Source organism: Mesoplodon mirus, assembly GCF_964341445.2.
Source record: "Mesoplodon mirus genome assembly, chromosome: 5".
Lineage (NCBI taxonomy): Eukaryota > Metazoa > Chordata > Mammalia > Artiodactyla > Ziphiidae > Mesoplodon > Mesoplodon mirus.
Window position 1 is genome coordinate 77,201,955 of NC_138980.1, and position 27,485 is coordinate 77,229,439.

At 37.2% G+C, this 27,485-nt stretch overlaps 1 protein-coding gene across 2 annotated transcripts in view; it reads right to left on the reverse strand.

The window, feature by feature from the left end:
- Positions 1 to 761: 761 nt before the first annotated feature.
- Positions 762 to 27,485, reverse strand: part of ISOC1 (isochorismatase domain containing 1) — a 35,424-nt gene continuing 8,700 nt past the window's right edge. Inside the window, exons 2-6 of one of the 2 annotated variants that reach the window (XM_082621176.1) lie at positions 25,893 to 26,012; positions 25,590 to 25,793; positions 23,842 to 23,958; positions 18,506 to 18,613; positions 762 to 14,918 (exon numbers count right to left, since the gene is read on the reverse strand). In XM_082621176.1, coding sequence (XP_082477302.1) covers positions 14,850 to 14,918; positions 18,506 to 18,613; positions 23,842 to 23,958; positions 25,590 to 25,793; positions 25,893 to 26,012 — 618 coding nt within the window. In that variant the 3' untranslated portion in view covers positions 762 to 14,849. Of the gene's footprint in view, positions 14,919 to 16,035; positions 18,614 to 23,841; positions 23,959 to 25,589; positions 25,794 to 25,892; positions 26,013 to 27,485 lie in introns of those variants that run through there. The other variant, XM_082621177.1, reaches the window with a different exon arrangement.

Consider the following 27,485-nt stretch of genomic DNA (forward strand, 5'->3'; position numbering starts at 1 on the left):
TAAGAAGGGTTTTCCTTAAAAAACTTAATTTCTCATTAACCCTGAAAAATTAGGAGCCTTGGATTGTCATTTAAACATTTTCCTGACATTGAATACAGTAGGAAGACCTATTCCAACTTATTAAGAGAGTACATGCACTTACATACCTAAGCAATTCATTCCAGTGACTGGAATTTTGTTTATATAGAGTGAAAAAATACATAATTTAATTTCTAATAGCTTTATTTTAAATTTGCCTTCAGTTAAACAACTGATTAGACAAAAAGTCTGTCTATATGCAAGTTATGAGTTATGAGCACATTTGAGATGGGTACCTTTAGAATACTACTAGTGAGCAATACATTTTTAGAATGACCTGTAATTTTAAAACATTTAAATGCTGTATATTATTTGATATCTTATACCTAGGCAAGGTGCTGAAATTATATTTTTACATGAAAACAATTGGCTATCATCGATTCTGCAGAAGATAAGCATCAGTCTTCTTAAAAGCAATACGGAAACATAATTTTGGGGTAAAACTGAAAGAGTACTCCAAGCCTAAGTCAAAATTTTCCTACAAAATAGAAAAAAAGGTATGAAGGGAGACTTAGGAATGGCACTAAAGCGTAGGATTAGCAGGATGAATGAGTCTGATGTACCCGGAACCTATGCATCAAATAGGCCTAAATGTCATGTGGTATTTTTGGTTTAAAAAATTCCAGTAAACACATATTTTTATATGTGTTTATATATATATATTTTTAATATTTATTTTTGGCTGCGTTGGGTCTTCATTGCTGCGCGGGGGCTTTCTCTAGTTGCGGCGAGGAGGGTCTACTCTTCGTTGAGGTGCACAGGCTTCTCATTGCAATGGCTTCTCTTGCTGTGGAGCATGGGCTGTAGGTGCGCGGGCTTCAGTAGTTGTGGCTCGTGGGCTCTAGAGCGCAGGCTCAGTAGTTGTGGTGCATGGGCTCAGTTGCTCTGCGGCATGTGGGATCTTCCAGGACCATGGATTGAACCTGTGTCCCCTGCATTGGCAGGCAGTTTCCTATCCACTGCGCCACCAGGGAAGCCCTCATTCAATTTTTATTATGGTTGATGAGAAGTTTATAACTTCTATAATAACATGATTTCATCTATATGATACTGCCTTCCCATCGATAACCAAGTTTCTCAAAAAACACAATATTCATGTGATCTAACAGTGGAGCAAGTTGCCAAAATACTTCTTCTCTTTAGAAGAATAGCAATTCCTTTTGTCCTTCAGTGGTTTAGAAGTGGTTCTCCTTTCTTGGATAAATAGACCACAGAGACTATCCTGTATGTAAGTGTGTCCCTCAAATTTCTGCCATTTGGTTTAAAATCTGGAAGAGTGTTTTTGCAGGCATTCTGCTAAAATCACCCTAAAATAATCATATCGTTGGTTCACGAATTTGCCCCCCTACATGGAGGGCAAGGAAAGACCACTCCAGATTGGTAGGTGGCAGTTCTAATAAGCAACTTACTTAGGAGGCTTGCTTGTACAAGCGCTCACTCACCAGGACCTTAAAAGTTTCTATATGGACCTTACCTGGGTTTAGCCTGGATGGTCTCCACACTTTAGTCTCTCACGGTTACCTCCTAGTGACAGCTCTGCCTACGGGAACAGTGGGTTCAAGATTTCATAGGTTCAGCTCTCCGGTCAACTCAACTGGTGGTCACATCCTCTCAATGACCTCCTCCAAAACAGCTGCTGTTCCTAAAGCTGGCTTGTTAGCGATCTTTATTTTCCAAGTTTCTATCAGAGCACATCTTTTTCTGACAACTACAAATAGCTTCTGTGATCTGATTGATTGTATATCTGTGGTCTTTGGCAGAAATGCAGCTTTGTCCATCGTGCACATATCCCTTATGAAATTATTCCAGATGTGTTTACTGTCTACTTACTACCTTTTCAATGAATATAGTTTATTTTAGTAACAGAGGTCCAGGAAGGGAGCAAGGAAAGCAGGGTTTTGGCTCTGGCTTGGTACCTGTATTTGAAAGCTTAAACAAGGCACCTCACCTCCCTAAATTTGTTTGTCAACAGTAAAATACGAGTATTGACTAAATATTCTCCCTTTCTTAGTTTAAATGCCATGGAATTTTTTCATTATGAAGGGTGGACCGTGTCTTCTTTGGTACATATAATCAGCTTAAGCCCTACTATTGATGTAATACAAATTCTTTTATTACCATAGTATCTGTTCTACCTCATGGTGGCTGGATCTCCCCCTTCCTGAGACATCTAGCTACTTCTAGGTTTTTTTCCACTAAGGTCTGTAGTCCAATAGTATATCTTTTGGAGGGAGAGAATATTACATTAAGGTGAGAATTAGCCTCACTTAAGAAACGACTTCCTTTGAACACTTTGGGCTATCAAATTTGGCCTGTAATTTGAAGACTTTCCTTTCCATTCTTTCAAGCAATCTATTTTAACTTTAAAAAATTACATCAACTGATCAGCTCTTTGTCAAAAAAAACCCACACATCACACTGATTGACAATTTGAGATTATACTCCAAAATTTAAGACATCAGGTAAAAAAATTCCAGAATAGTAAATCCTACTTGTTAAATAGTGGAAATATATGTGTTTGTACCTAAACTTTTTTGTCTAGTTGACTGGCTTTAATTACACAACTCTCAAGTTTCAGAACGAGATGGAGGTTCACTTTATTTTTAAAGGATTAGAAGGGAAATCCTAACATTTCCAAGAAAGGCAACATTTACAGTAGCTCAGGTTAGAGACCCAGGAACATTGCCACTCAAGAGGCAATACCATCAAGAGCAAAAGGGAGAGTGCTTCTACTCCTACAAAACCTATATCCTAAGATGACTCACTTAACTTCTCAGTTCTCACATCTGTCAAGTGGGAATATTATTAAATTCCATCCATGCATAGTTACTGAGAATATAAAATGTGAACTTAGAACTATTAGACGCATGTTACACTCTATATAAATGCAAGGGCTGTAGTTAAAGCATACAGTTAAGAGATGGGATGAGAATCGGGACATAGTTTTGATCCTATTTAAGGCAAATCATCGACCCATCTGGGCCTCAGATTCCCCATCTGTAAAAGAGGGAGCTACATTAGACGATGTGATTTCTCTATCAACTATGAAATTTTATGACAGAAGAATTGAAAGCTGGGTAAGTTTGTCATTTGATAAGTGTGTGAGGCGGGGTGAAATGAGTGTCTTAGTCTTACATAGCCTGCCAAAGTCAGGACTTAATCCAGTGGGCCTATTACATGCCAAGCAACATGCTAAGATCTGAATTAAAAACATATTTTAAAACTTGTTAAAAGTGGCGTTCTCTTCCATTGCTCTTTCATCAGTAAAGCTTAACAAACAAAACTCTTCGAGGGATAAAAAAACAAAGTACATTTAAGTACACCAATATGTGACGAGTTTACAAAACCAGTTTCTAGTGTTTCATTAGCGAATGCAGCTGTTTTCTTGCTTTTTTACCCCAGCACATTTTTTCAACATGATACGTATGTCTCCACTGTCCTATGTCTCCATGACACAAGACAACAAACACAATTCTGGCACAATAATTTAAATGGTCCATGCAAAAAAACATTACTTGAAAGTAATCTCTATTCTTGTAGCAATTTATAGGAAATATGGGAATGCTTATATATACATATTATCTACTCATGAATTTATATAAATTCATATTCATGTGTTTAATTTGCTTTAAGAAACTCTTAAGGGAAAATAGCACAAACGTACTCACACGAGACACATTTTAGTGTCTATGGTTAGTATGGTATTTTTATGACTAACATATTAACAAAATACTAAGGAAGGAATATCAAAGGTCAAGGTGGTTTCACAGGGGGAAAGAAGACTATCATGGATTTTTATTTCAGGGCAAAACCCTTAGGCCCTGACAAATGTTTTCTGAACTCCTGCTAATATTCAACATCCTTCCTGAATTGCATTTACTGGATGAAAACTTCTTTGCTCAAGTCCCAGGAAGAAGTAGAACATCTACTTCTATTTGAGAACTTAATGTCAGCAGCTAAGAAAGGCAAATTTGAGAGCACATGGCAGAGCTTTGGTGGCCCTGGTACCAGAGGACAGGAGAAATAGACACTTCCCTAAACAGAACAATCAGGAAGCAGAGATGAGGGACCACCTCAGTCTACTTCACAATGTAATCCAGTGTTAGGTCATGACCATGCTTTACGTATCATCATTTAAAGAGATTTTAAACATGTATCTTAAATTGGCAACGAAGGATCATTTGCATATATATTTAGGAGTCCCTCAACACTGAGAATTTTTAAATTTTTACGTATTCATTTTGATGCTAAATAGGAGAATTTGTTTTGCTATTGAAAAGCCAAAAATTCTCTTTTGCGATAATACTTCCAATTGGAAGACATTTTCAGAGAATAATGTAACAGTTCCTCAGGTTAGTATTTGTCAAACAGAGGTATTTGGAAGCCTATTAAGTCTGAAAGATTTTTCCCCTTGAGCATGGAGATCTCAAGTCTGACTTGACCAAGACTAAATAGGGAGACCTACAATGAACAATTGTTGATGCTGAAGGTGACCTTGCCATTTCTATTCAGTCTGAAATAGATTCAGGAAAAAACAAAAAAAACCCTCTGCAGGAAGACCTTCAAGAAATGCTCAGCATAAAATTGTGCAGAGGACTTAGAAAGCCACTACAGTAATGGGATATCAGAGAGTTAAGCTAAGGGGAAAAGCTTTTTTGGGTACAATATTTAAACATCCTAAAACTTACTGGGATACATGCTTCAAGCCCTATGGCACTTACTCTGTGTTTTCCAGTTTGTGGCTACTGCCATCAGAACCACTTGAGACAACTTGATAAAAAAAAAACAACAACAGATGCTTGGCCCAGTCCCAGACCTACTGAATCACAATTTCTTGGGCAGGGGCCTGAAAACCTGATTTATATTAAGCTCCTCAGGTCATTCTGATGCACAAAGAGATTAAGAACTACCACTCAGTTTTAAAAGGTACTTAGGAAATACCACCAACCCCTGCATAATCCCATTTCTTCCTCCCCACTATGGCTAAGACATAGAATATATTGAAAATGGCAACAATGTCAGGTATAACTTGGGACTATGTAATGATCCAGGGGCATCAGTGATGAGAGAAATGTTTCCGTAGCTTCTTCATTAATTTTCTCATTCTTGAAATTCTCAAAATGCTTTATTGTCAGAAGAAGTTTGGAAAAATGATGTTTAGAGTGCCTAATATTAGCTTGACAATGATGGTTGTAAATAAAGTTAATACACAGTCATACATTCTTGTATACAGCTAAGGCCTCTGTGGCCCAGTTCAACACATAACATCTCAAAACACTTAAGACAGCAGAAAATTGTTTAGCCAAAATATTTGAACCCGATATTTAAAAAGAACAGATGTTCATCTTTTAACTAGAATGAATTAAGTAACATGTATTTCTGATTAAGTACATTCACTGGAGAAATTTGGAGAACACTGAAAAGCATAAAAAACAAATCAAAACACATTAAATATCAGCCTCAACTAGAATGTAAGTTCTATAAGCAGAAATTTTTGTTTCAGGCATTGCTGTATATACAGTACTTTAGCTAGTTCCTGGCACTCAAATTGACTATTCAGTATTTAATATGGTTGAAAAGAAAATAACTATTGATATTTTGACAAATATCCATCCATGTCTCCTCTCATAAGCAAACATCCATCTATTTATGTATCCCTTAATGTTTCACTCCCTAGAAATTACTAGAATTTAAAGAACATGTCTATACATGTATTTTTAAATTTACCATCTTCCCTCTGGAAAGTTTTTATTAATTACACACAAACTGTATCAGATTGTCTTTCTGTTTGTTTGCTTGCTTTTCCAAGTACTGTGGACAGTAATAATTTCCTATTTTCACTTACATTTTTGATGATAATTTTTCATGCTATGGTCATCTGCATCCTTTTTTGGTAAACACCTGGCAATTTCCTATTTGCCCATATTTCTAATATGAAAAAAAGAGCTAAAAAAAAAAAGAGCTGCCAGTTTTAAAAAATTGCTAACAAGTCTTTACGTTAAAAAGTGTAAGCTCTTTTTAATTATATGTTGCAGAATTTTCCAAAGTTGATGTTTGCTTTTTAATATTACAGAGTTATAAGATTTCGCTTATTTTGTGGTTACATTTCTTAGTATTTTATTAATTTTTTCAATGCTGAGATAAGCTTAAGGTAATCAAATGTGCTTATCTGCTCATTATGTATGGGGGATCATTAGTTTAGAGTTCAATTTGGTGAAGCTGTCTTTATTTTGGGAAATGGGACCTGACTTATGGTATCAAACTATGAATACATGAGTAAAGTATGCTGCAACTTCAAAATTATGAGAAATTTGTGAAGAGTTGGTCATGTAGTGAGTTAATAATTGATGAAAGAAATACGAGTTATAAGCATGCATATTTGTAATACTTTTTACAATGTGGTACTTAAATGAGCTTATTATCATTCTCTCTTCCTTAAGATTGAATGAGGTAAGCTTAGAAAATGAGCATTGATCCTCTGGCTCAGTGGGCATCTTTTCGAAATCTCCCTTGTTAATGGATATTCTCAGTCTCTGACTTCTGTCTTTCTGACATTATGGATGACCTTTCCATGTAAGCCCAGGCTACTCTGTCAATTAGCTTCCGAGTGTGCTTCCTTGAGAGAATACAAACAGTGTATTTAGAGGCTATAGGTATAACCTTATATTTCCCTGAACTTACCAGCTTACCCTTGTCTGTCCTCATTTTAGGACTGACAGTAAAATTGGCTATGAGAATGCAAATGAATTTAGTTAAATTTTATTTTTAAAGTACAAAAAGAATTCTCTGTGTTGCTTTGAAAATGACCTAGAAAGTAGGTCCAATTCAGGATAGTGAAAATTCACTTTGGTTTTAATATTTAGGTGAAATAATGCATACAAACTAATGATTTGTTATAAAATTTAAATAATTCTCTCAATATTACTCCTAAATTTCATATAAAGTTTGTTTTTAATAATCTGAGATCACAGAAATCACTAGAAATCACTGGGAAAAAACACACTGTTGTATTATGACTTTGCCAAAAGTCTTTATCTGATTAAATTTATTATGTTTCCTAGCATTCCCTAAACTGACACAGTGTCTAACTCAATTTTTTTTAAAAAGTAACATTTCTGAACACCTAAACCTAAAAATTGATTACTATCAGGAATTATGGGTAAGTCTCACTTTTGAATTCTTTGATGAATTAGAAATTCCCTCATGAGTAGATAAGTGCCTTAAGATGGGGCAGTTTCATATATCTTTGTATCCTCAGAGTTCATTTGACATGTAGAACATACACACATACAAATCATTGTTGAAAAATTAAATCTGCAGAGAGAAGGAAGGCTGGAGACAGAACGCAACCAGGAGAAAAAAATATTAGCTCTGCCATCCCTGTTTTAGTCATATTTTTGACTATTTATAATAAAGGGAAGTAAACAGATTGGAAAGCACCACCAAATACCAACAATTAGGTCTGCAAAACTCTCAGCAAAGCTGTGAAGTTTTACTCTTCGCTCATGTCCTCTCCCCTACACAACTGCCTTATTCAGGCCTCACTGCTTTCACAGTGCAGAGGGAAGCACTAAATCCAAATATTCAAATGTATGCATATATACAGAACACAAATAAGTAGTTTAAAATCCTCTCAGGAATTTGTATCAAATACTATATACTTCTTATAGCTAAAGACAATAGGCACACCGATTAAAAAATGATTTTCTGATTTATAAATTTGTATTTTACTAAACAGTAAGTAGTGAGTCCGCATTTTTCATACCTTGGATCAGCTTTTCTTTATATGAGGTCACCAGGTCTTTGAGCTTTGGTTAGCAAATAAACAATATCCCCTCAAAGCTCTGAGGAAATGGGCACAGCCTTGATGTGGCCTGGTTAGGAAGACATGAAAACCCACTGAACAAATCACTGGCGGAGGAGGTGAGTCTGCATTTCAGTATCTCATCCGTAAAGGAAATTGGATGAGTTAATTTCTAAGGCTGGATTTACTGAAAAATTCTTAATTTCTAATTAAGCATTCACTATTTCTCAGTGTATTTCACCATCTAGGTTCATAACAAATCACATACAAGATACATGCCTTTCCACAAACAAGAAAAGAACAGAAAGCCAGGAGGGAAATACTTAGAAACTTGTTATCAAAACAGACTCCAAAAGGAATGTTTGAAAATACTGGATCTCCTTTCACTGAACTATTACCACTTTCTTCAAGTGATATCTAGATTACATGGTCCATTTTTATAAAATGAAAGCCGAGATACCATCATAAGTTACATCCCACAAAGGCAGGGACTTCACTTTTCTGTAAATGAAGATTTATATGGAAGATAAATAATAAAACATGAGAGATGAGCTGCTCTGGATGAAGCAGTGTTGAGAGCCCTATTCCCGTATCATGCCCCGAAGGGGCGCCATAGAGCTTCTAGTGCACGTGTTCCCAGACTAGGATCCAAGCATGCTTGTACTGAGATATGGATGTTTCCAGCTCTCTGAGCAGCCAAAGCATTTCAGTATGTTGCCTCTCCTGATCAAGCTTTATCAGTTTACCCTAAGGTACTCTAGAAATGTTAGTTTTCTTTTTTACTTGCACTGTGATAGAAAGATTGAAAACCACTGTAGCACGACAGATAAATTAGCCAGTTAAACTTGAGTTAACAGGTGTGACCTGTTGCCACTAGCAGAAGAACCTTAGTATGGATCTTAAAGTACGTGTGATTGGGATTGCAAGCCCACCCACATGAATTTGCTTGCCAGCCTGCCCCACAAGGCTGAATAAACTGAATCGCTCAATTCAACTGCTTACTTGGGCTGGGGGTGGGGGCGGGCACTTAATTTTTCTCAGAAGATCATTTGGCTTATTGGGGTACCTCTAGCTCTTTATGATAAGCCATGCCATCTGCATAAGAAAAGGTAGCTATTTTTCTATTTTGTGATTGGAAGGCATGCAACTAGTTCATTAAGGGGGAAAAATGCCTTAATTTGGGTAGAAGTTAAAGAAATTGGAGCCAAGGTCTTTGATATACACCACTTGAGGTGAATATCTTCCATCAGGAGAAGACCTGCCCTGTCAGATTAGATTTTCAGAAGTATTCACAGTTGAGACTGTGTTAAGTGCTTTATAAATATTATATGAAGTTCTCATAAGTAACAAGATCTTTAACAGTTGAAAAATCTGGAGTTCACAGGAGTGATGATAAAATTCTATTTATTCCAGGTGATCTCTAAGTCCTAACAGATAAGACAACCTGGTTGGTTGAGCCATTCCAGTAGTTTACTGTGGGCCTGTGTTTGGGTGACTAAAAGCGCGTGCCCTTCACCCCATCAGAATTCTGAGCTCTGTGAAAGTACATTAAATGTGGATGCAAGGTCCCCAGATGATTTTACTGTATAGACTGAAAACCAAAGTGAAGGGCTGCCTGTTTACCAACGAAGGCAGACTAATTCTTAAATGAAGACAGACTAATTCTTTAGTCCATCTTCAAGAGTGGCAGATGAAGAGTTACTTAATATCAATGATCAGAAAACATTCAGGCCTAGTCCAACTAACAGCTAATATTCAGCTAACAGTTTTGGAAGCAGGCAAAATTCTCCCAGTGCCTTTTTCAATATGAAGTAATTATCAGATGACTCCATACAAGAAAGATGTATTGGGTGAAGACAGTTTCATAGAATTTCAAAGTGGAAAAAAAAAACAAACTGAATTACAGGTGTTTTTTTTTTTTTCTAACCCTGGCATATTAGATTCACTTTGGGACAATTTTTTAAAATACTGATTCCAGGATTTTAACCAGAGATCAATTAAATCTGAATTTCCAATGACAGACGTGAATATTAGTACCTTTTTGAAACTCCCTGCTGATTTTTATGCGTAGCCGTGATTTAAGAACCACTGTTCTAAGGCTTTAGAGTGAGGTTCAACCTGTCACTTGATTATTAGGCAATGCTTCTCTAACTTTGGCCTGCACAGAATCACCTGGGAATTTTGGTAAACCACAGATTATGTCCTGGTAGTACTAGCATGGGGATTGAGATTCTCTATTTCCCACAGGTATGATGGTGATGATTTGAGGGGCTCGTTGAGTAGCGAAGTCTCAGAGCACTGGTTCTCAAACTTGGCTGCACATGTATCAGGCTTACCTGTCCCATTTCAGTTATTTGTATTGCTTGCCTCACCCTGTGGGCAATAAGGTTTGAGCGCTCTGGGTTACTCAATGCCTACTGCACATTAACCCCAGGTCCCCCGGTACGACTAGCAACACCCCAGAAGAGCTGTCTTTAATCGATACATACCAGGAATAATTGGCCTACTCAACAGAATTTTTTTAGACATTGCCCTGGTGTATGTATCGTGAGCTGTCCTTCCCCATAGCTGATATTTAGGAATATTCAAGGCTACGCAGTTTGTGGGAGAGCCCATAAAACAGGGTTCATTCATACCAACTCCTAGCTCCAGGTTCTTAAACCTCTCCATGTAAGGATAACAGAAACAACCTGACAAGGGAAGTCAGCATCTAAGTACCTGGCTCAGAGTAAGTGGTATCAAGCTCCTATTACTGCCCATTTTGTACGAAGCCCTTCACCTGTGTTGGGCATGGCCAGTGCAGGTTGTGCAGCTCTTTTTAGACAACTAGATTGTAAGCTCCTTCAAGGAGTAAAATGTCCTAACCTGTTAAGGCAGGAAATGTTACAAATATTAAAACAAACCATAATATATATTATATATTACAATATAATTGTATCTATTAAACCAAACTAACCAGCCAAAAGCCAAAGAAACAAACCCTGCCAGAAAGAATTAAAATGAAATGGCTCCAGGCCCTGGATTTAAAAAGCCGTAACCCATCTGGGGAGAATTTGTTTTCCAGCATTCCCCAATTGTGTCCAGGACCTCATCTTTGTACTAACCACCCTGTGTGACCTGTTTTGTCTCTCACTAGACTGAACTTCTTCAGAACAACAGCTCTCTCTTCTGGAGACATTCCCCGGCAGGAAGGCTTTCACTGGGTAGGTATTCAATAAAGCAGTACTGAAAGAACAGACAAACCCATATATACTCACTCCAGAAAACTCTTGGTAGCCAAGGTTTGCTTGCAGTCTATTTCTTATGTGTTAAAATACTTCAAAACCTGTGCTGCTAGTCTATCAGTGACAGAACCATGTTTGCTGGATGATGTTAATATAAATAAACCCCATGTACCGGAACATCTTTCCATATTCTAAGTAGCCAAAATAGAGTTGTGTGTACAATCTAAATTTTAACAGTGATAGCATGATTGGATTTTCCAGAACTATTTTTGCTATTTGCAAGTTAATGTGGACTCAAATCACTTAACATCTTCCCAAGTATCTTTCATTTATAAATTTAGTAGTTCTTTCAATTGAGTAGAATTTTTCAAGGGGTGAAAAGTAGATGCTTAACCTATTTGAGAAGTTTCGACCAACAAAGCTGATCTTAATATAGTACTCTTCAGCAAAATTTGTGAATTCACAGAATTTATTCCAAAATCTAAAATAAAAAATCTATAAAATGTGTTTCACAAGATTAAGTAATGAGCTCTCATTCATTTGTTCTTGAAAAAAATCTCAAACAATGCATTCAATCTAAAATCTCTAAGCTGGTCCATAATTTTTTTAATGAATGCCCTTATGCCTTATATAATCATTGGATTTTTTTAATGTTTATCAAAGAAAAAGAAAATGAGGTAACATTTCTTGGTCACACCTTTATAATTGTGTTTGCATTAAGGTTATGTCTCTTAAAATTATAAAGGGCATCCTTGTTTGAACCAATACAATGATTCACCTTCTCTCCTAAGAATCCATTTAACACTTGAGGGGAATCAGCCATTCTGTGCTTGTGTTGCTTGATTTTGTAAAAATTCTGAGGCTCAATTTTTAGCCTTAGGCAACCTGTTCAGTCTTATTTTAAATGAAGGTTTTCAGAAAAGTATAACCCTAGTATCTAGATGAAAGAGTAGATATTTTTTGTCATCTCATCCAACTCCATTTCCTATAAAAGAGAACCTAGAGATGTCTCAGAAAGGCTTGTTGAAGGCTGCTGCAGAGAGCTAGGACAAGAACCAGAGCCCTGCCCCACTACCCTTTCCACTAAAGTTCACCACACCTGTCTGCTGGGAGGTAAGTCCTCCTTAGAGCTCTTGTACTCCTCCAGGTCTTGCTGGGTGTGCCATGTCTTCAAGGCCCTGAACACTTCTACCCAGGCCACTTCTCAGTCTTGTTTATGCAGCCGGTACCCTTGAGTAATGAGGTAACAGCTTTTTATGGACAAAGAACAGGCTTGCTTACTATCTGCTATAAAAGTTCAGTGTAAACCCTCTGAGTGCATGACATCCATCTGGCACATACTGCATCGCCCCTGTGGGACTTAGGTGTAAAGGGAACCAATGCACATATGCTACTGCTCACACTGCTTGCACAATTAAGTCCTTTGTCTCTGATGTCTTCTGCTAGCATCCATGAAACAGTAGCATGGTCATTATCTTGTAAGAAGTGTACAATCAAATCCAAAGCCTGACACTGATTTTAGCTTGAAAATTCATGTCTACAGGTTATTATAGCAAATGATTTAACTAGATTTATTCAGAACATATGAGATTGGTCAACATGGAAAGAAAACAAGGGCGACCGTATAGGTGTGTTCCCATTCCTCTTAATTCTAAAAAGCGTTTATGCTAATTTTGGTTCTAATCATGTCACTTAAGACTTTTTACTCAAAGCTAACTAAAATATTCAGGTATTTAAAAGAGATGCATTTAGTTTTAGCTAAGTATAGTTATTTTGTAATTAAAATATGCACAAAGTAATTTGTCAGTCAATATTCATCATAGAAAAATTAAGCTTATATTTATCTCTGGAAGATGTGACTACAGAGGTTGGGTGAGTTGACAAAATTTCTAATTACTTTTTTGAATGCATAGCTAAATCAATTTAGTTAATATTTAAAGGAAGACTAAAGACAGCAAGATGGCTGGCATATAATGGAACTCATCTTTCTCAATGAGCTCTCTAAAGAAATAAGTATTTTAAAATGTTTAGTCTTCAAAAAAAGCTATTTATAGCAAACAGAGCATAAAGTTGTCTGTATAGAAATTTTAAAAAAACTTGGAAATAAAGAATCCCCACTTGCCATCCATCGTCACACATCATTACTTGCTCACAGAGGCTTCCCTCGCACAATGACTGGCTCTCGTGACGGCAAGAGGGAGTACAGCATAGTAGTTATGGCAGTTACAGCTGTTTCTAAATTCTAGGTTAAAATCTGCAGTTAAAATCTCAGCCTTCTCACTTCCAACCAGATGGATGACGACCCTGGGCAAGTTACGTATTCACTTAGTTCTTCAGTTACATTATATGGTTGTTATGAGGATTGAGTTACTTAATATGATAGATGCTCAAATGTTAAATTTGATTCACTTTAAAAATCTGATGTATACAATTTAGAACTGCAGTGAACCTTACACATGCTACAGTTCAGACCAATCTCTTCATTGTACAAATGAGACATTTGCCCCCGGTGTTAAAGCTATTAAGAATGAAGCCGGGTCTACCATTTCAAAGCTTTCCATTACACAGTGCATCACATAACCAGTGGCTCTTTCTCCAGTATTTAAAGGCAATCCCCCATTCTTTTCTTTCCTGCCAATTCCCTCCACCAACAACTCCAACCATTTTTTTTTTTTAATACGAAAAGGTATGTGATAAACACACACAATGGTACATCTATACCGTGCTGTCTACCTGCAGGAATGAATTGCTGAAATCCAATACAGACATCATAGGACACAGTTATTTAAATTTTGCCAAATTCTCCAAAAGAAAAAAGCACTCACTTATTGGCATACAAACAATACAACCAAAAAGATGCTAACATTTGGGTAACGGCTAACAATTTACACCTGCCTTCTTTGTATGTTTCATGTATTATTTCTGGGGTCTTAATTTCTTGGAAAAATTCCCACATTTCCAACATTTACAAAGCATTCCACATTTTTTTAGTTGGGGCTGCCAAACAGGCTATTTTGTGAAAGCACAATATGCATTTTCCAGAAGTCCCATTCAAAGCTGCATGTATTCAAAATACGTTAACAGTGAGTATTAACCATAGGTTCTGAGACACATCACCTTTCATTTCTTGCCTTTACTGTCTCAAGTGGGAGGAACAACTCAGTAAGGAAACAGCTGTGAGAACAATGAACAAATCTGAAGCCAAGGGACTTTTACAGTTTAGTGAAATATGCTGTGCAACTAACAATTATATCAAGAAATGAAGCCTCATCTATGACAGGTATGCTCTAAGTTGACTATTTTCTGCAACGAAAATGACAAAAAGCTAACCTTACAATGAAAAATGCTATATAATTAACACAACAGACATACACTTTCCCTCCCATCCCACTTTTCTGGAAACAAATCAATAGAAGCTAGATTTATTGTCTTGATGGCATCCCACTTATTTCCTTCCTCTTTTTCTTCATATAAACATGACTGCAAATCAAAAAAAAACACAACAAACAAAAAAAGCAAGTACATTAATTTTCTATTGCTATGTAATGAATTATCACTAATTTAGCAGCTTAAGAGAAGTTTACTACCTCATAGTTCTGCAGGTCAGAAGTCCCGGCACAGCATGGGGGTCATCTCGGCTCAGGGTCTCACAAGGCAGAAATCAAGGCATTGGGGGTCCCGCCCGCATTCTTACCTGGGGGCTCTGGAGGAAAACTTGCTTCCAAACTCACTGAGGTTCTTTGCTAAATTGAGTTCCTTGTGCTTGTACAACTTAGGAGCCTGTTTCCTTGCTGGCCTCCCAAATCCTCAGCCTTGTAGTAAGCAACAGAGAATTTTCTAAGTCAGCAACAGGGAATCTCCCTCCCATGGAATCCCTCCCACAGACTGAATCTCTTTTGCCAGGAACAGCCCAGTCCCTTTTAAGAGCTCACCTGATTCAATCAAGAACACAAAGGCAGTCTCCCTATCTTAAGGTGAACTGAGTTGAAGCCTTAATCACCTGAGCAAACCCTTTACAGCTGAACAGAGATTATTAGTACTTGCCTGTCAGGGGCAAAGTGTGTGTACACCGGAGTGGGAACCTTGGGGCCCAGTTCAAAATTCTGTTTCCCACAACAGGGAATTCAAGATTACAATCTCTTTAACTGGAATTAATCGGTTATTTTACTTGACCACCATTTTGGACTTTAATCTCTTCTAAAAATAAATTTTCAATAAGATGTCTGCTATTCAGGCTTAAAAGATAAAGAAAAGCAACATGGTAATAAGAATTCTAAAAGCCAATTGCAATTATTTCATAACCATATCAAAGTAATTGATGTATCTCATTATGGTAGCCTAGTGATTTTTAAATTTTTTAATCATGGGTTAAACAGTGACAGTGACAGTAATGCTCCATGGAGGATCAAGGAAGCATTAGTGATGTCAGAATATTGATTTGTAGTTATCTGAGGATTAAAGTAATGGTAATTTTCATATTATCAGCTATTCTCCCAAATTGTTCAAAACCATCTGGAAAGAAGTAAGGCTAGACTGAAGATGGGGCACAGGGAAAGTTCTCGGCGCTGGAAGCAGCCCTTTAGCTTTGCGAATGTAAACAGTGTGCTGTTTTATAGATTCTAAAATGGATCCTTTTTACTGTTCTCCCCCCTTTCCTTCTGATAATCTCTAGCATTATCAACTAATGTAAGGAAGTCCAGGGCAATGTGTTAAGTAATGTGCTTGTCATCTTGCTGAGCCTTTCCTCACCTCTGCAACTAGAAACATCTATCTCTGGGTCTCACTAGTCACACTTGTGAAATAAAACTGTTCTAGAATTTTATAGCTGAAATGGACCTGAGATCATGATCTTTAAAGTTCCACTCAGATCTAAAGTCACATTTACCCAAATATCAACTTTTAAAAAGAGAAAATATTCTTCCTAATTAGAGAAATGTGGTAATTAAATGGATGTTATAGGGTATTTGGTTTCCTGGTTAGAATAACTTTTATTACTTTTAATTTTAGATAAAGTTTCTGCATATGTTTTAGCATTTCAGTAAATGATGTGTCTTGATCCTGTCTCTAACCCCCTTGCAATTCAAGACACCGGACTATTCTTTTGCTTATGTTCTCAAGGTCTTTATTTACATCAGTTAAAAGAATTTTGTTACCCTACAAAATTGGAGACACTTCCAATTCAAAGACTAATGTATTAAAATCAATTCAGGTTTCCTATAATAAGGCCTTGTCACCTTGCTTGCATGATCTGCAAAAAAGAAGGGAGAATGCAGAATTCACAAGTATATTACTCTAAACTTTGTTGTACTGACATTCCTGAACCTTTGACATAATTCAATTCACTTTTACTGAAAGGTTATGATATATCTGATTTTGTACCAGACCCTAAGCTTCCTTGGGGCATCTTCCTATCCTCAGCACATGTTTAGAACTTAGTAGGTTCTCAAAATGAGTTTCCAGAATGAGTATAGAATAAATGCACAGGTCCTGCTTTCAAGAAGCTTAGAATCTAGTGGGAAAGACGGATTTTAGCCCAGTGAAACCCATTTCAGATTTCTAATCTACTGAACTGGAAGATAATAAATTTGCGTTGTTTTAAACCTCAAAGTTTGTGGTTACTTAATATGGTAGCCATAGGAAACTGACTCAAGTTCACAGAATTGTTTCAGCTGTGAAAGGCTTCATTGGGGTGGTATTTCAATGAGAGGAAGAGCCAGGACTCAGTGGAGGAAAACAGGTGATGTTAGTTAAATCCTTGCTACTCATAAAGTATGGTTGGTCTCTTCTGAGCAGGGCTGGTAGATACTGGCTTTTTTTTTTTTTTTTTTTTTTGGAAATGCAAAATGTCAGGCACAGAAGCCAGACCTATTGAACCAGAGTCAGCATTTTAACAAGATCCCCAGGTGATTTGTATTCATATTAGAGTTTGAGAAGCACTAGGTTAAATTTATTAAAAACTATTTTAAAATGTGTAGAAATCTTTGATTCTTCTTTTTTGACACACAAGTTTGCTGGGAAAAAAATTTAAAACATAACCCTAAGAAGAATGCTAGACTGCTGTTTGTTACACTGACCAGAAAAAAAAAAAAAATTTCTACTGCTTTTAAATAAGAAGGCCCTTCAATAAAATCCATTTACCCCCATGGACAAAACATTTTCCTTCTTCGAAAATTTCCATGAGTTGAAAGATTACAATGTCAAAAATTTTATACCTTTAAATAAATATTAGAATCCCTGGAAGAGTAATCAAAGAGCCATGCTGTGGCGGACAAAAGAACTTCATTCACATAATACGTTTTCTTTAATTTCTTTAATATAAAAGACACCAATGTTTCATATTTCACATAATATTTTTTAAAAAGTTTTAAAACCCTATAATAAGTATTTAATGAAAATAAATTTATTGAATGGTAGTAATGACTGCAAAAGTAATACTACCAAATCATTACTGAGGCCTTTTGCATTAACAGTAATTGGAAGGTAGGTGGAAAAAATTTCAAACAAGAATATGGATGTTTTAAAACTACATTTTATCCAGCCTTTATCTTTTTGCTAAATCCTGTGCATATTAGAAGATGTATTCAAGATGGTTATAAAGCTATTCAGCTAAAGTAATACTTCAAAGATCTTAAAACAGCCCTCCACTAATGATATGGTGTTGCAAATCCTCTCATCTGTTTACAAAATTAAAACAAGCAATGAGCGAATGAGTCTTTCTGGGTAAAAGATTCAGTGAAAAAAGAGAACATGAACAGAGAATTAGTGATGGTGAGCAGAATAAGAAAATTAGCATAATTAAGAAAGATATGTAATTATTCAACATAACTTTGTCTGGTTAAACCAGTGCAACATAATAAATAACTTGACTGCATTGTGAGCGAAAGGGGTAACACGATCCATAGTCCTGTTTTTAAATTCTCGTTTAATAATCCTATTTCAATCAACCTGTAAAGTAAAAGCACTGAATCCACATTAACATTATAACATACATCTTACAATAATACAAAAGTCAAACTATTACTGGTAGATCTTTGTGCACAATTTAAGAAAATTTCACAAGTGTGCACTTTTGAAAGTATGATCAGTGTATATGGTATAGAGAAAACAGGCACCTCCATTATAATTTTTTAATAAATAAAAAGCACATTAACATAAAAAGAAGGTAAGCAGCACCTGAAGCCTTTGACATTTGTAACTAAATGCTGGTACCCAAACGGTCTAATTGGCTAAGTTTTACTAAGAGGCGCAAAAAAGGAGCCAATTTTTGACTTAACGTTTTAATTCGACTAGAGACATGAGCTTGTCTGGGCTTACAGTCCTGTCACCTGACGGTGAGTAGCATACCAGTTCTTCAAATGTCTTATACTTTGGAAAGCAGACCCGACTCCGGAGCACTCGCCTTAATTAGATTCTGAATTTCCTTGAATTTTGGATGATCTTTATCAGCCACCAGCTGTAGCAGAACAGCTTCACTTGTAGTCACTATGATCCCAGTTCGAGCAAGACGCTTAAAAAAAAAAAAGACAAATCAAGAAATTAAGTATGAGAATGAACACTGTATTAAAACAGCAAAAAGCATGCCAGGACACAACGATTAGTGTCCTCTATCAAAACCATGGCCCTTAGCCATACCAACAAATTCAGAGATGAGGAGAGATTTCAAACTAGCCACACCACAAACCCTTTATGATGGTTCTCAATATTAGTAATAAGGACTAGAAACAAGTAAAAGAGAATAGGCAGCCAATATTCTCACTCGCCAATATTCTCACTTATATGCACCAGGAACAGAGGGAAATCAAGGCTAAGGACGGTAAAACAATGATTCTTAACTTCTTTTTTTCCTCTCTCCAAATATCTGACATTAAACTGCATGCCCTTCCCATAAGTAAGAAATGCTGGTGGTAGAGGAGCCTCATGTGAGGTTTAAGAATGCGTCCCTGGACGACAACAGAACCACTACCATTGCCACCATTGTAAGCTTTTTAGAATCATAAACAGAGTATAAAATTTAAGGTTGTATAGAGTTTCATTGACAGGTGAAAGAACATCCTTGCCAAATTGTTCCAGTGGAATCATAATAAAGAGCTAAGGACAGAAATCTCAAGGAAGGGGAGGAGGAAAGGGAAGGAGGCGGGCAAAGAAGAGAAAGTGGAGAAAAAGGTGGGAGAGGGGAATGGGAGGAGAATTCTAGAGCAGAGATCCATTTTCTGGATGTATTTATCAGAAACCTTAGGGAAAAAAACAGACCAACTGTTTGTTACCCCAAGCAACATTCACTGTAAGAGCCTTAGAAGATGAGGTGGTTAGACACGATTCCTACACAAGTTAGAGGAAAAGACGTGGATCAGTGTCTCGTCATAAAGGGAGTCACCTGAATAAACAGGACATCCCAATGGAGCCAAAGTAAACCCTTCAAATGGCTGCAGATCCAGAGACCCAACCTTCCCACTGGCAGACTCTTCCTTTTTATCCCCAAGGATGCGGAAGGGAGTGTAAGCCATAGCCTACTTATCAGATAGCAAGCTTGGACCTCAAACACCAGCACAGGAGTGTGCAGAGCAGGCTGACCACAGCTCTGGAGAAATGAAGAAACAGCAGAGGGTTACATAGGAAAAAAGAAGAAATAAGTGAGGCTGCTAGTGTCCTTTATGTTGGGACAAATCCCAGAGGATGAGTCATCACTGAGTTCTTTAAAGACTTCTGGAGACTAATTTCCTCCTCCTTGCTTTTCAGTCAACTCCTGACTATTGTATCAAACCCTCAGAATCTCAAAGGACTGTGTGCTTGCTTCAGACAGCAGGGTGGGGAATAAGACTAGCTGCAGCTCGGTGCCGTGAATGTCCAGCCATCCACACGCAGCTCTCTCCCTGGCTGCCCTGCCTTCCTTACTGCTCCCTGTTGAATCAATGGACTTTCAATCAGTCAGTCTGAATCTGAATCATACTTTCAATGTCTGTGAAAGTGCCTTCTATATTCCAAAGTGCAAACAAAGGTCAGTTCTCAGTCATCTTTCTAGTTCCTTCATGAGGCAGGAAGGACAGAAAACTGTTTCCAGGTCTGAGGAAGAAATGTGATGACCCACGAAGAAGGCAGCTTTTTTCCATAGTGCTCTCCTGACCAAACTAGAGCAGCAACGGATCCACCCTAAGCCAACAACCCTCAGGGAGGCTGTGAGTCCGTACACCGTGGCAGGGGCAAGCTGGGACACTAGAGGCACACAGAAAAACACTTTATTAAACAGAAACTTACATAAAATTATTTAACTTCAAGACTGAGATATGCCCAATATTGATTGCATTCGAAAGTAATCAAGCCAAGAACCTGTGTTAGGGGAGGGCGTGGCTCACGCCTTTGCTAAGAATGCAAAGTCTTTAGATCAGACTAACAGATCTTCCCACGGTGCCATCTTCCCATGGTGCCATCTTCCCACGGTGCCTTCCCAGCCCCAACCTAGAAGGGTACCTGAGCAGAAAGAGAACAGCAGCACTTTTTCCAGACACTGGAAGGTTCCTGCCCGCCACCTTGAGCTATGAGGACACCTACAATACTGGTCCCACACTCACTTTATCTCCTGGCTTTAGAAGGGACAATTAAAACTCCAGCTGTTTAATGCAAATGGGTACATGGCTTAACAGGCTTCCTGAGTTCTTCCCTTACACGTGCAAAACCAGTCCAACTAGGCCAAAGGAAAGGTTACTCTGACCCACAAACCTAAAAATGCAAGAACACAAAGCCAAGACAGCCTCAGAGAGGGTGGGGAAAAAAAAAGACTAAACCCATTAAATTCCCAAGCAACACTAACAACTCCCCAGAAGTACACGGACATCAAGTTCAAGAGACGGTTTTATTCTATTTTATCTCACATTTACTCTACAATTGTAAGTTGAAAGGAAAATGCCTGTCAGATGGTAGGTGCTCAAAAAATTTTGTGGAATAAAGCACACACCACAGATCCTGGCAGAGAAGTTTTAATAACGGTAACTATAAATCTTATTAGTACAATGGTCTTAACAGGCAATATGGGGTCTCAGGAATGACCTTAAGTAGTTGTGTTCTCAAGGAAAAAAAGAAGGGGAGCAGACCAGAGCTCTATTTCACCTTCATAGTCACAGAAGAAAAAAGGAGACTTAACATTTCTCCTAGGGACTGAGGGACTAAAATACCTCCATAGCAAATTAAGACTAAGAAGAAAAATCTGAAATGTGGCACACATCTTCCCCCATCACCACCTAACCTGCTTCTTCTCTCCCTTTCAACTTCAGCACTGTAAGCCAAGGCAATACTGGCTGCTCCAGGCTCTTCCAAATCCACCTCAGACCATATTCCTTCCTTCCCTCCTCAGAACTTCTCAGGACTAGTCCCTTCTGGGTCTTGGAAGCTGATATATGCTTATACTTTTCTGATCAGATGAACCTCATGAAGACAACAAAAACAAATAATAGCTACAGTAAAAATAAAAGCAACAGCTAACATTTGAGTGTTTACCGTATCAGACACTGTACTAAGTGCTATCGATACATTATTTCATTTAATCTTCACAAAAATCCTCCCACATAATGACTATTATTTCTATTTCACAGTCGACAAGAAATTAATCCATCAATCTAAGAAAGAAACAGATGAACCTATTTGCAAGGCAGGAATAGAGACACAGACTTAGAGAACGGACATGTGGACACAGTGGGGGAAGGTGAGGGTGGGATGAATTGGGAGATTAGGATTGATATATATACACTACCATGCATAAAAGAGATAGCTAGCAGGAACATGCTATAAAGCACAGGAAGCTTGGCTCGGTGCTTTGTGATGACCTAGATGGGTGGGAGGGAGGTCCAAGAGGGAGGGGACATAGGTATACATATAGCTGACTCACTTCATTGTACAGCAGAAACTAACACAACATTGTAAAGCAATTATACTCCAATTTAAAAAAAAAAGGAAGAAATGGAAAATTTTATTCAAGCCAAAGTGAGGATTATAATCAGGGAACAGCCCCTCAGAAAGCTCTGAGAACTGGTCCACCCGTTAGAAGTCAAAGCAGTTACATAAATTGAGACAGAGGGCTGTACATTAAATGACATATTATTGACAGTTTACATAATCCAGATCTAAGTGCCATTGTGGTGGGTCATGTGACCCTTTAGAAGATCAAGAAGGAATGTTATCTTTTAAGGGGTTGTCTGCTCTTTATGGTTGAGCAGGTATTTCTGCTGATGGGAGGTTTGGTCGATGCATACTTTAGATACACAATGCACAGTAGGGAGGAGAGAGGAGGCCAAAGGTCAAAGAAAATTTTTTCATGTTTAAATTTTTCTTGTCTTGCCATAAAAATATGAATTTTATTTCACATCACCAATGAGAAATCTGAGGCAAAGATATTAGGTAATTTGTCCAAGGACACAAGTTTACAAAATGCCAGAACCTGAATTCAAACCCGTATTATCCCTCCACTGTTTAGACTCCTCCTAATCAGTAAGATTACAGACTACCTCCAAAAGAATGAGGCTCAGATGGTAAATGGCTGTTTTTATTCTGAGTCTTGGTAGAACACAGAACTGCCAACAATCAAAATTTTCTGTAATAAATGGCATAATAAAGGCGTCTAAAAAAACTTGAATGTAGGACAAAAGTTCTTGAAATCTCTTTACAAGCAAGGAAAATTTTTGGTTTTGTATGTTCTTAGTTTTTCGCTTCCTTGGAAACACTTCAAATTCTGGACCTCAGCATTACCATAAAGGTATTCAGAGAAGAAAAGAGCTGCCTGCCGAGGTAGCTCGGATCTGATAGTGGAAGTGTTTAAACTCAGATTACTAAGGAAATTTGAAAAGTGGAAACTAACTAAGACTGTAAGAACAGCTTAAAGATCTCTGCTGAGAAGGGAAGAAGCAACACTTAGTATCTAACTAACCAGAGAACCCAGTAGTCCAAGTGGACTTGAAAATAGTTGAATAAAATAAATAAAACCATTTCCACCTGTAATCGCAAAATAGGACTCACTGCTCAGGAATAAGAGAAGGGATGGCCAACCAGGGCCTTAAAACCACTGCTGCTGCCAGCCACCCGCCTGCTTCTGCATCAGCCCTCCCCACTGACTTGAGTCAGTGGGATTAATTGAGGGAGTTTGTTTTTCAACAGTCTCGGAATAGGCAATGCTTACGTAAGGCTACTGTTATGCAACACTGATGAAAGTCATCAACTCCCTGACTCTGAAGTACATCTTGACACTCCACGCAGAGAGCCATTAAACACTGTGTGTGAGTGGTGCCCACAGTAAGAGACACACCCCCTATCCCCAAAAATTCAAGTCTGAGGAAATCTAACACATGGCTGAACCAGGCTTCGGCCCACCATACCCTAGGTGTTGGCTAGACCCTGGCCGAGTTAAGCCTAGGTGAACTGTTGTTAATTTGCAAATCTTTCAGTAGTTCAGAGTAAGCTTACTGGAATGCCTCTTAGTTCATGTGCAAAACTAGCAAGTTACAACAGAAGATGTAAAGGAGCGCTTGGAATCACTAGACATCTAGAAATAAAGACAGAAGATGTAAAACAGGATATGATGGTGAGACCTCAGAGGTTTGTCGTGCGTAGTAGAAACCCCGGAAATCAGTCTGATTGTTGTCAGACCAAGCTCAAATTTAAGAGGTAAATCTTTCACTGCTGTTACATATTTAATACTCTCCAAATTTACTTGGAAGCCTTGGCTAACGATTTATTTTAAAGCAGGACAATTACCTCAAGAGCAAACATCCTGTCCATCATGCTTCTCGATGACGTAGCATCAGCAACAATATGAACCTCGATACCTCTGCCAACAAGCTCCAGAGCTGTCTGCTGGATGCACACATGGGTCTAGTAGGAAAGTAAAAACCATATGTAATAACATGGTAAACTACAAGTATTTTACAAATGTGCAGCAACACGGTAGAGCAGAAAGAGCACTACAGGTCTAATGGCCTTGTCCACATCTAGTTTTGCCTCCAACTCACTAGTGATCTTGAGCATAAACAACATTTCTGGCTTTGGCTGCCTCTTTGTTAAGTCAGGGACTGCATTACATCAATGTTCTTTGTACTGGGAACCTTGAACATATTCTTAGAGCTCTGTGAGCACTTTTTTTAAAAGATTTTCATCTATGTCATCTGGATGACCTTCATATGGCTGACTACTACCACTCAGTTTTGATGCCACTCGCAGTTGGGTTTATTTCTGTATTCACACCAAGTGCCTAACACAAAGAACGCGTTTGCAGTACTGCCAATTGAGATAATAGTGGGAAAACTGAGTTGTTATAAGGCACCCAGTAGTAAAGGTAGGCCAAGTTAAAAATAACTTGTAGCACAGGCAAAAAATACCCAGTATACATCACCAGAAAATGAATTCTACAGATTCCATCTTTCTAAGTATGAACTTGTAACAATTCATCAGCAGAGAATAAAGAGTAAAAACATGCTCCAACAATAAGTGGATTATATAACCAATGAAAGCAGATTTTAATAATGCCAACCTTATCTTCATATGACAAGAGGGCTGTGGAGATTATCAACTGACAACTCATTAAAATTAGCGCTGGAGGACTGCTCAAAGATGATTTTGATTAGACATGAGGTCTAATGATGAACAAGCAAGAAAAGCGCAAAAGTCAGCATTTGGTGTGACATATTTATACAAATAGGCTTCCTTTATTTTATCATTATTTAAGTCAAAATACAGAAATATTTAATATATATCTAAACCTGAGGCTACATCTTCTACTATTAAAACCTACTACTCTGAAACCTACTATCAAAACATCATGGATGTCTTAAATTAATATTATTTGGATTTCACTGTTTTTATGGTTTTCATAATTTTAAAATTTTAGTTCAAGAGCTGTTTAAAAGCTATGAATAAATACTTATATTCTGTTTCTACATGTCAAAAAAGCAAACCAAACAAAAAATCATTTTAATCAGCATTAGGAATCCATGAGTATTTTTTTTCCTTTAAAAAAATAGGTATACATGATTCAAATGTGAAGGACAATTAACTACATGACTTCTAAGGTTTTTCTAAAACAAAAACATGACCAAGGTGAGCTCCTATAACACATAAATAAACATACTGTCTTTGGTGAAAATGTGTTCCAAAAGTTGGGGTTCAAAGCAAAGGCCCAAGAATCAATCAACCTAGATTCAAATGCAGCTTCATCTAACTTTAACTAACTCTGTGACCTTGGGCAAGACACATAGCATCTGTGTTTGAGTTTTCTCACCTACAATATAAGACCAAAAGTACTTAGCTCAGAGGATTGCTGTGAGAGGTCAACAAATTAATATATATAAAGTGTTTAGATCAGTGCCATGCAAGTAGTCAACACTTAAAAAACGGTAGCTATTTTCTATCAGTTACCTACATGGTATTCTATATACAAAATTACATTCTGGAAATAACAAGTTTTCTACAAATGATATTGTGTCCAAAACAGAACAAGAGGTACTCACTTCTACTCCAAATAACACAACACTCCTGACTCCAGGAATCTCTGCTAATGCTGCTTCTACTTCTGGTAATACCATTGAAAACTTGGTCTTTGGAAGTACCAGTTTTACACCCGTTAAATCAATTTCTTGAACAGTGCTTCCAAGACCTTTAGGGTACTGTTCTGTTACAATAACTGGAATTCCTAAAATCCGGGCCCCTTGTAACTGGAGGAAAAAAAACACACAAAGATAAGTAGCAATATACATATGTTTGTGTATGAATCATGCTTTAGCAAATTGGAAAAAATGAACAAGCAAGCATACCAATCTCTGTCCCACACTAATAATATCTCCAAAATACTTGATGGCTGGTCTGAACCTTTCCTGCATATCACAGCAGAAAAACACAGTGCTTGAAGGTGTAAGATTTCCCAGGGTAGTGAGCTGAGGAAAAAAGAAAAAAAGAATGATTTAGCATTTGTTATACAATGACATTTATTTTCAGCTGGAGGTCAGTAAAGAGAGAAAAACATTCCTACTGTTTGACCCATTAAATCCATTTCTACAACTATTGTCTAAGAGAAATGATATGAATAACAGGAAAAAAAAATTATCCCCAAAGATGTCCACTGAATTGCTTTTAATAGTGAAAATTATAAATAAACCAAGAACCAATACAAAAATGATTTCACAAATTTTAACACATTCACATGACAAACATTTTTTAGCCTATTAAAATAACATATGTATATGTTTTCAAAAAACATGCACCATTTAAGAAGAAATGCCATAATCTAATGTTAATTTTAAAAACAGAGCACAGTTCAATAGTATTTCAATAATGTAAAAATATGAATAAAAAGTAGAAGCAAATATATGAAAATATGAACACGTGGTTATATAGTTAGGGATGTTGATAACATTTTTTCTTAATACCTTTCTTTTATTTTTCAAATGCTATTTTAAAACATTTGCTAAATGTTATTTAAAAATATGTATTACTTTTATAATAAAAAACCAGTAAAAAACTTAAATCTGATGATGGCATTGCTTACAAGAACAAAGAATAAAATTTAAATAATCTGTAGCAAAGATTATGGAACAAAAAACTAAAAAAACAGAAACAAATCTAGATATCCTGCTATCATCAACACAGAAATATTAAGTTGGTATTCTCAAGAATAACTTCTTAGACTTCAAAAAAAATTCAATAAAATGATGCCAAGCACATCACCACTGTCAAATGGAAAGACATAAATTTGACATCTGAATTCTTACACATATTTATCACAACCGGGAAAGTCAATGAATTAAGATGAAAACTGGGTATCAGATTACCATGCTTTACATTAATTGCTGTAGTTGGTCTATTATAACAACTTGGGCCCAATATGGATCTACCAAAAAGTGAAAAATCACTGTTGAATACAAGAATTTAATTCTTAAAAGTCCATGGTACTTTTCTTTCTACCTTCTCAAATTAGAGAAAGCTCTGGAAAGGATGCAGTTTGATCATGAATGAACCCATGACACTACTCTTACTAGGCACCCCGTAAGTCTCCCCTCTAATTAACCTAACCCACCCACAGACAATAATTACTCATAATTTTATAGAGGAACCTGAGTCCTGATTACATGGTGGTGGCTTCACCACCAGCCTGGCCCTAGACTCTGCCTTAGTATCTGTGCACATGGCATACTCCCAAGAAACAATTACAAGAATTAAATGAATCATCAAAAGGAATCTTTTATCCTTAACAGTATGACTGTTCTAGTCAGTTTGCACTTTTATTTATCTGTGTCCTGGTCTGAAGGACTCCGGCACCTTAATCTCCCTCTGGTATTAACTCTATAGGTGTGCACTGATTAACCACGTACAGTCCAACACCAAGTTCATGTCAGAATGCGAGTGTCATC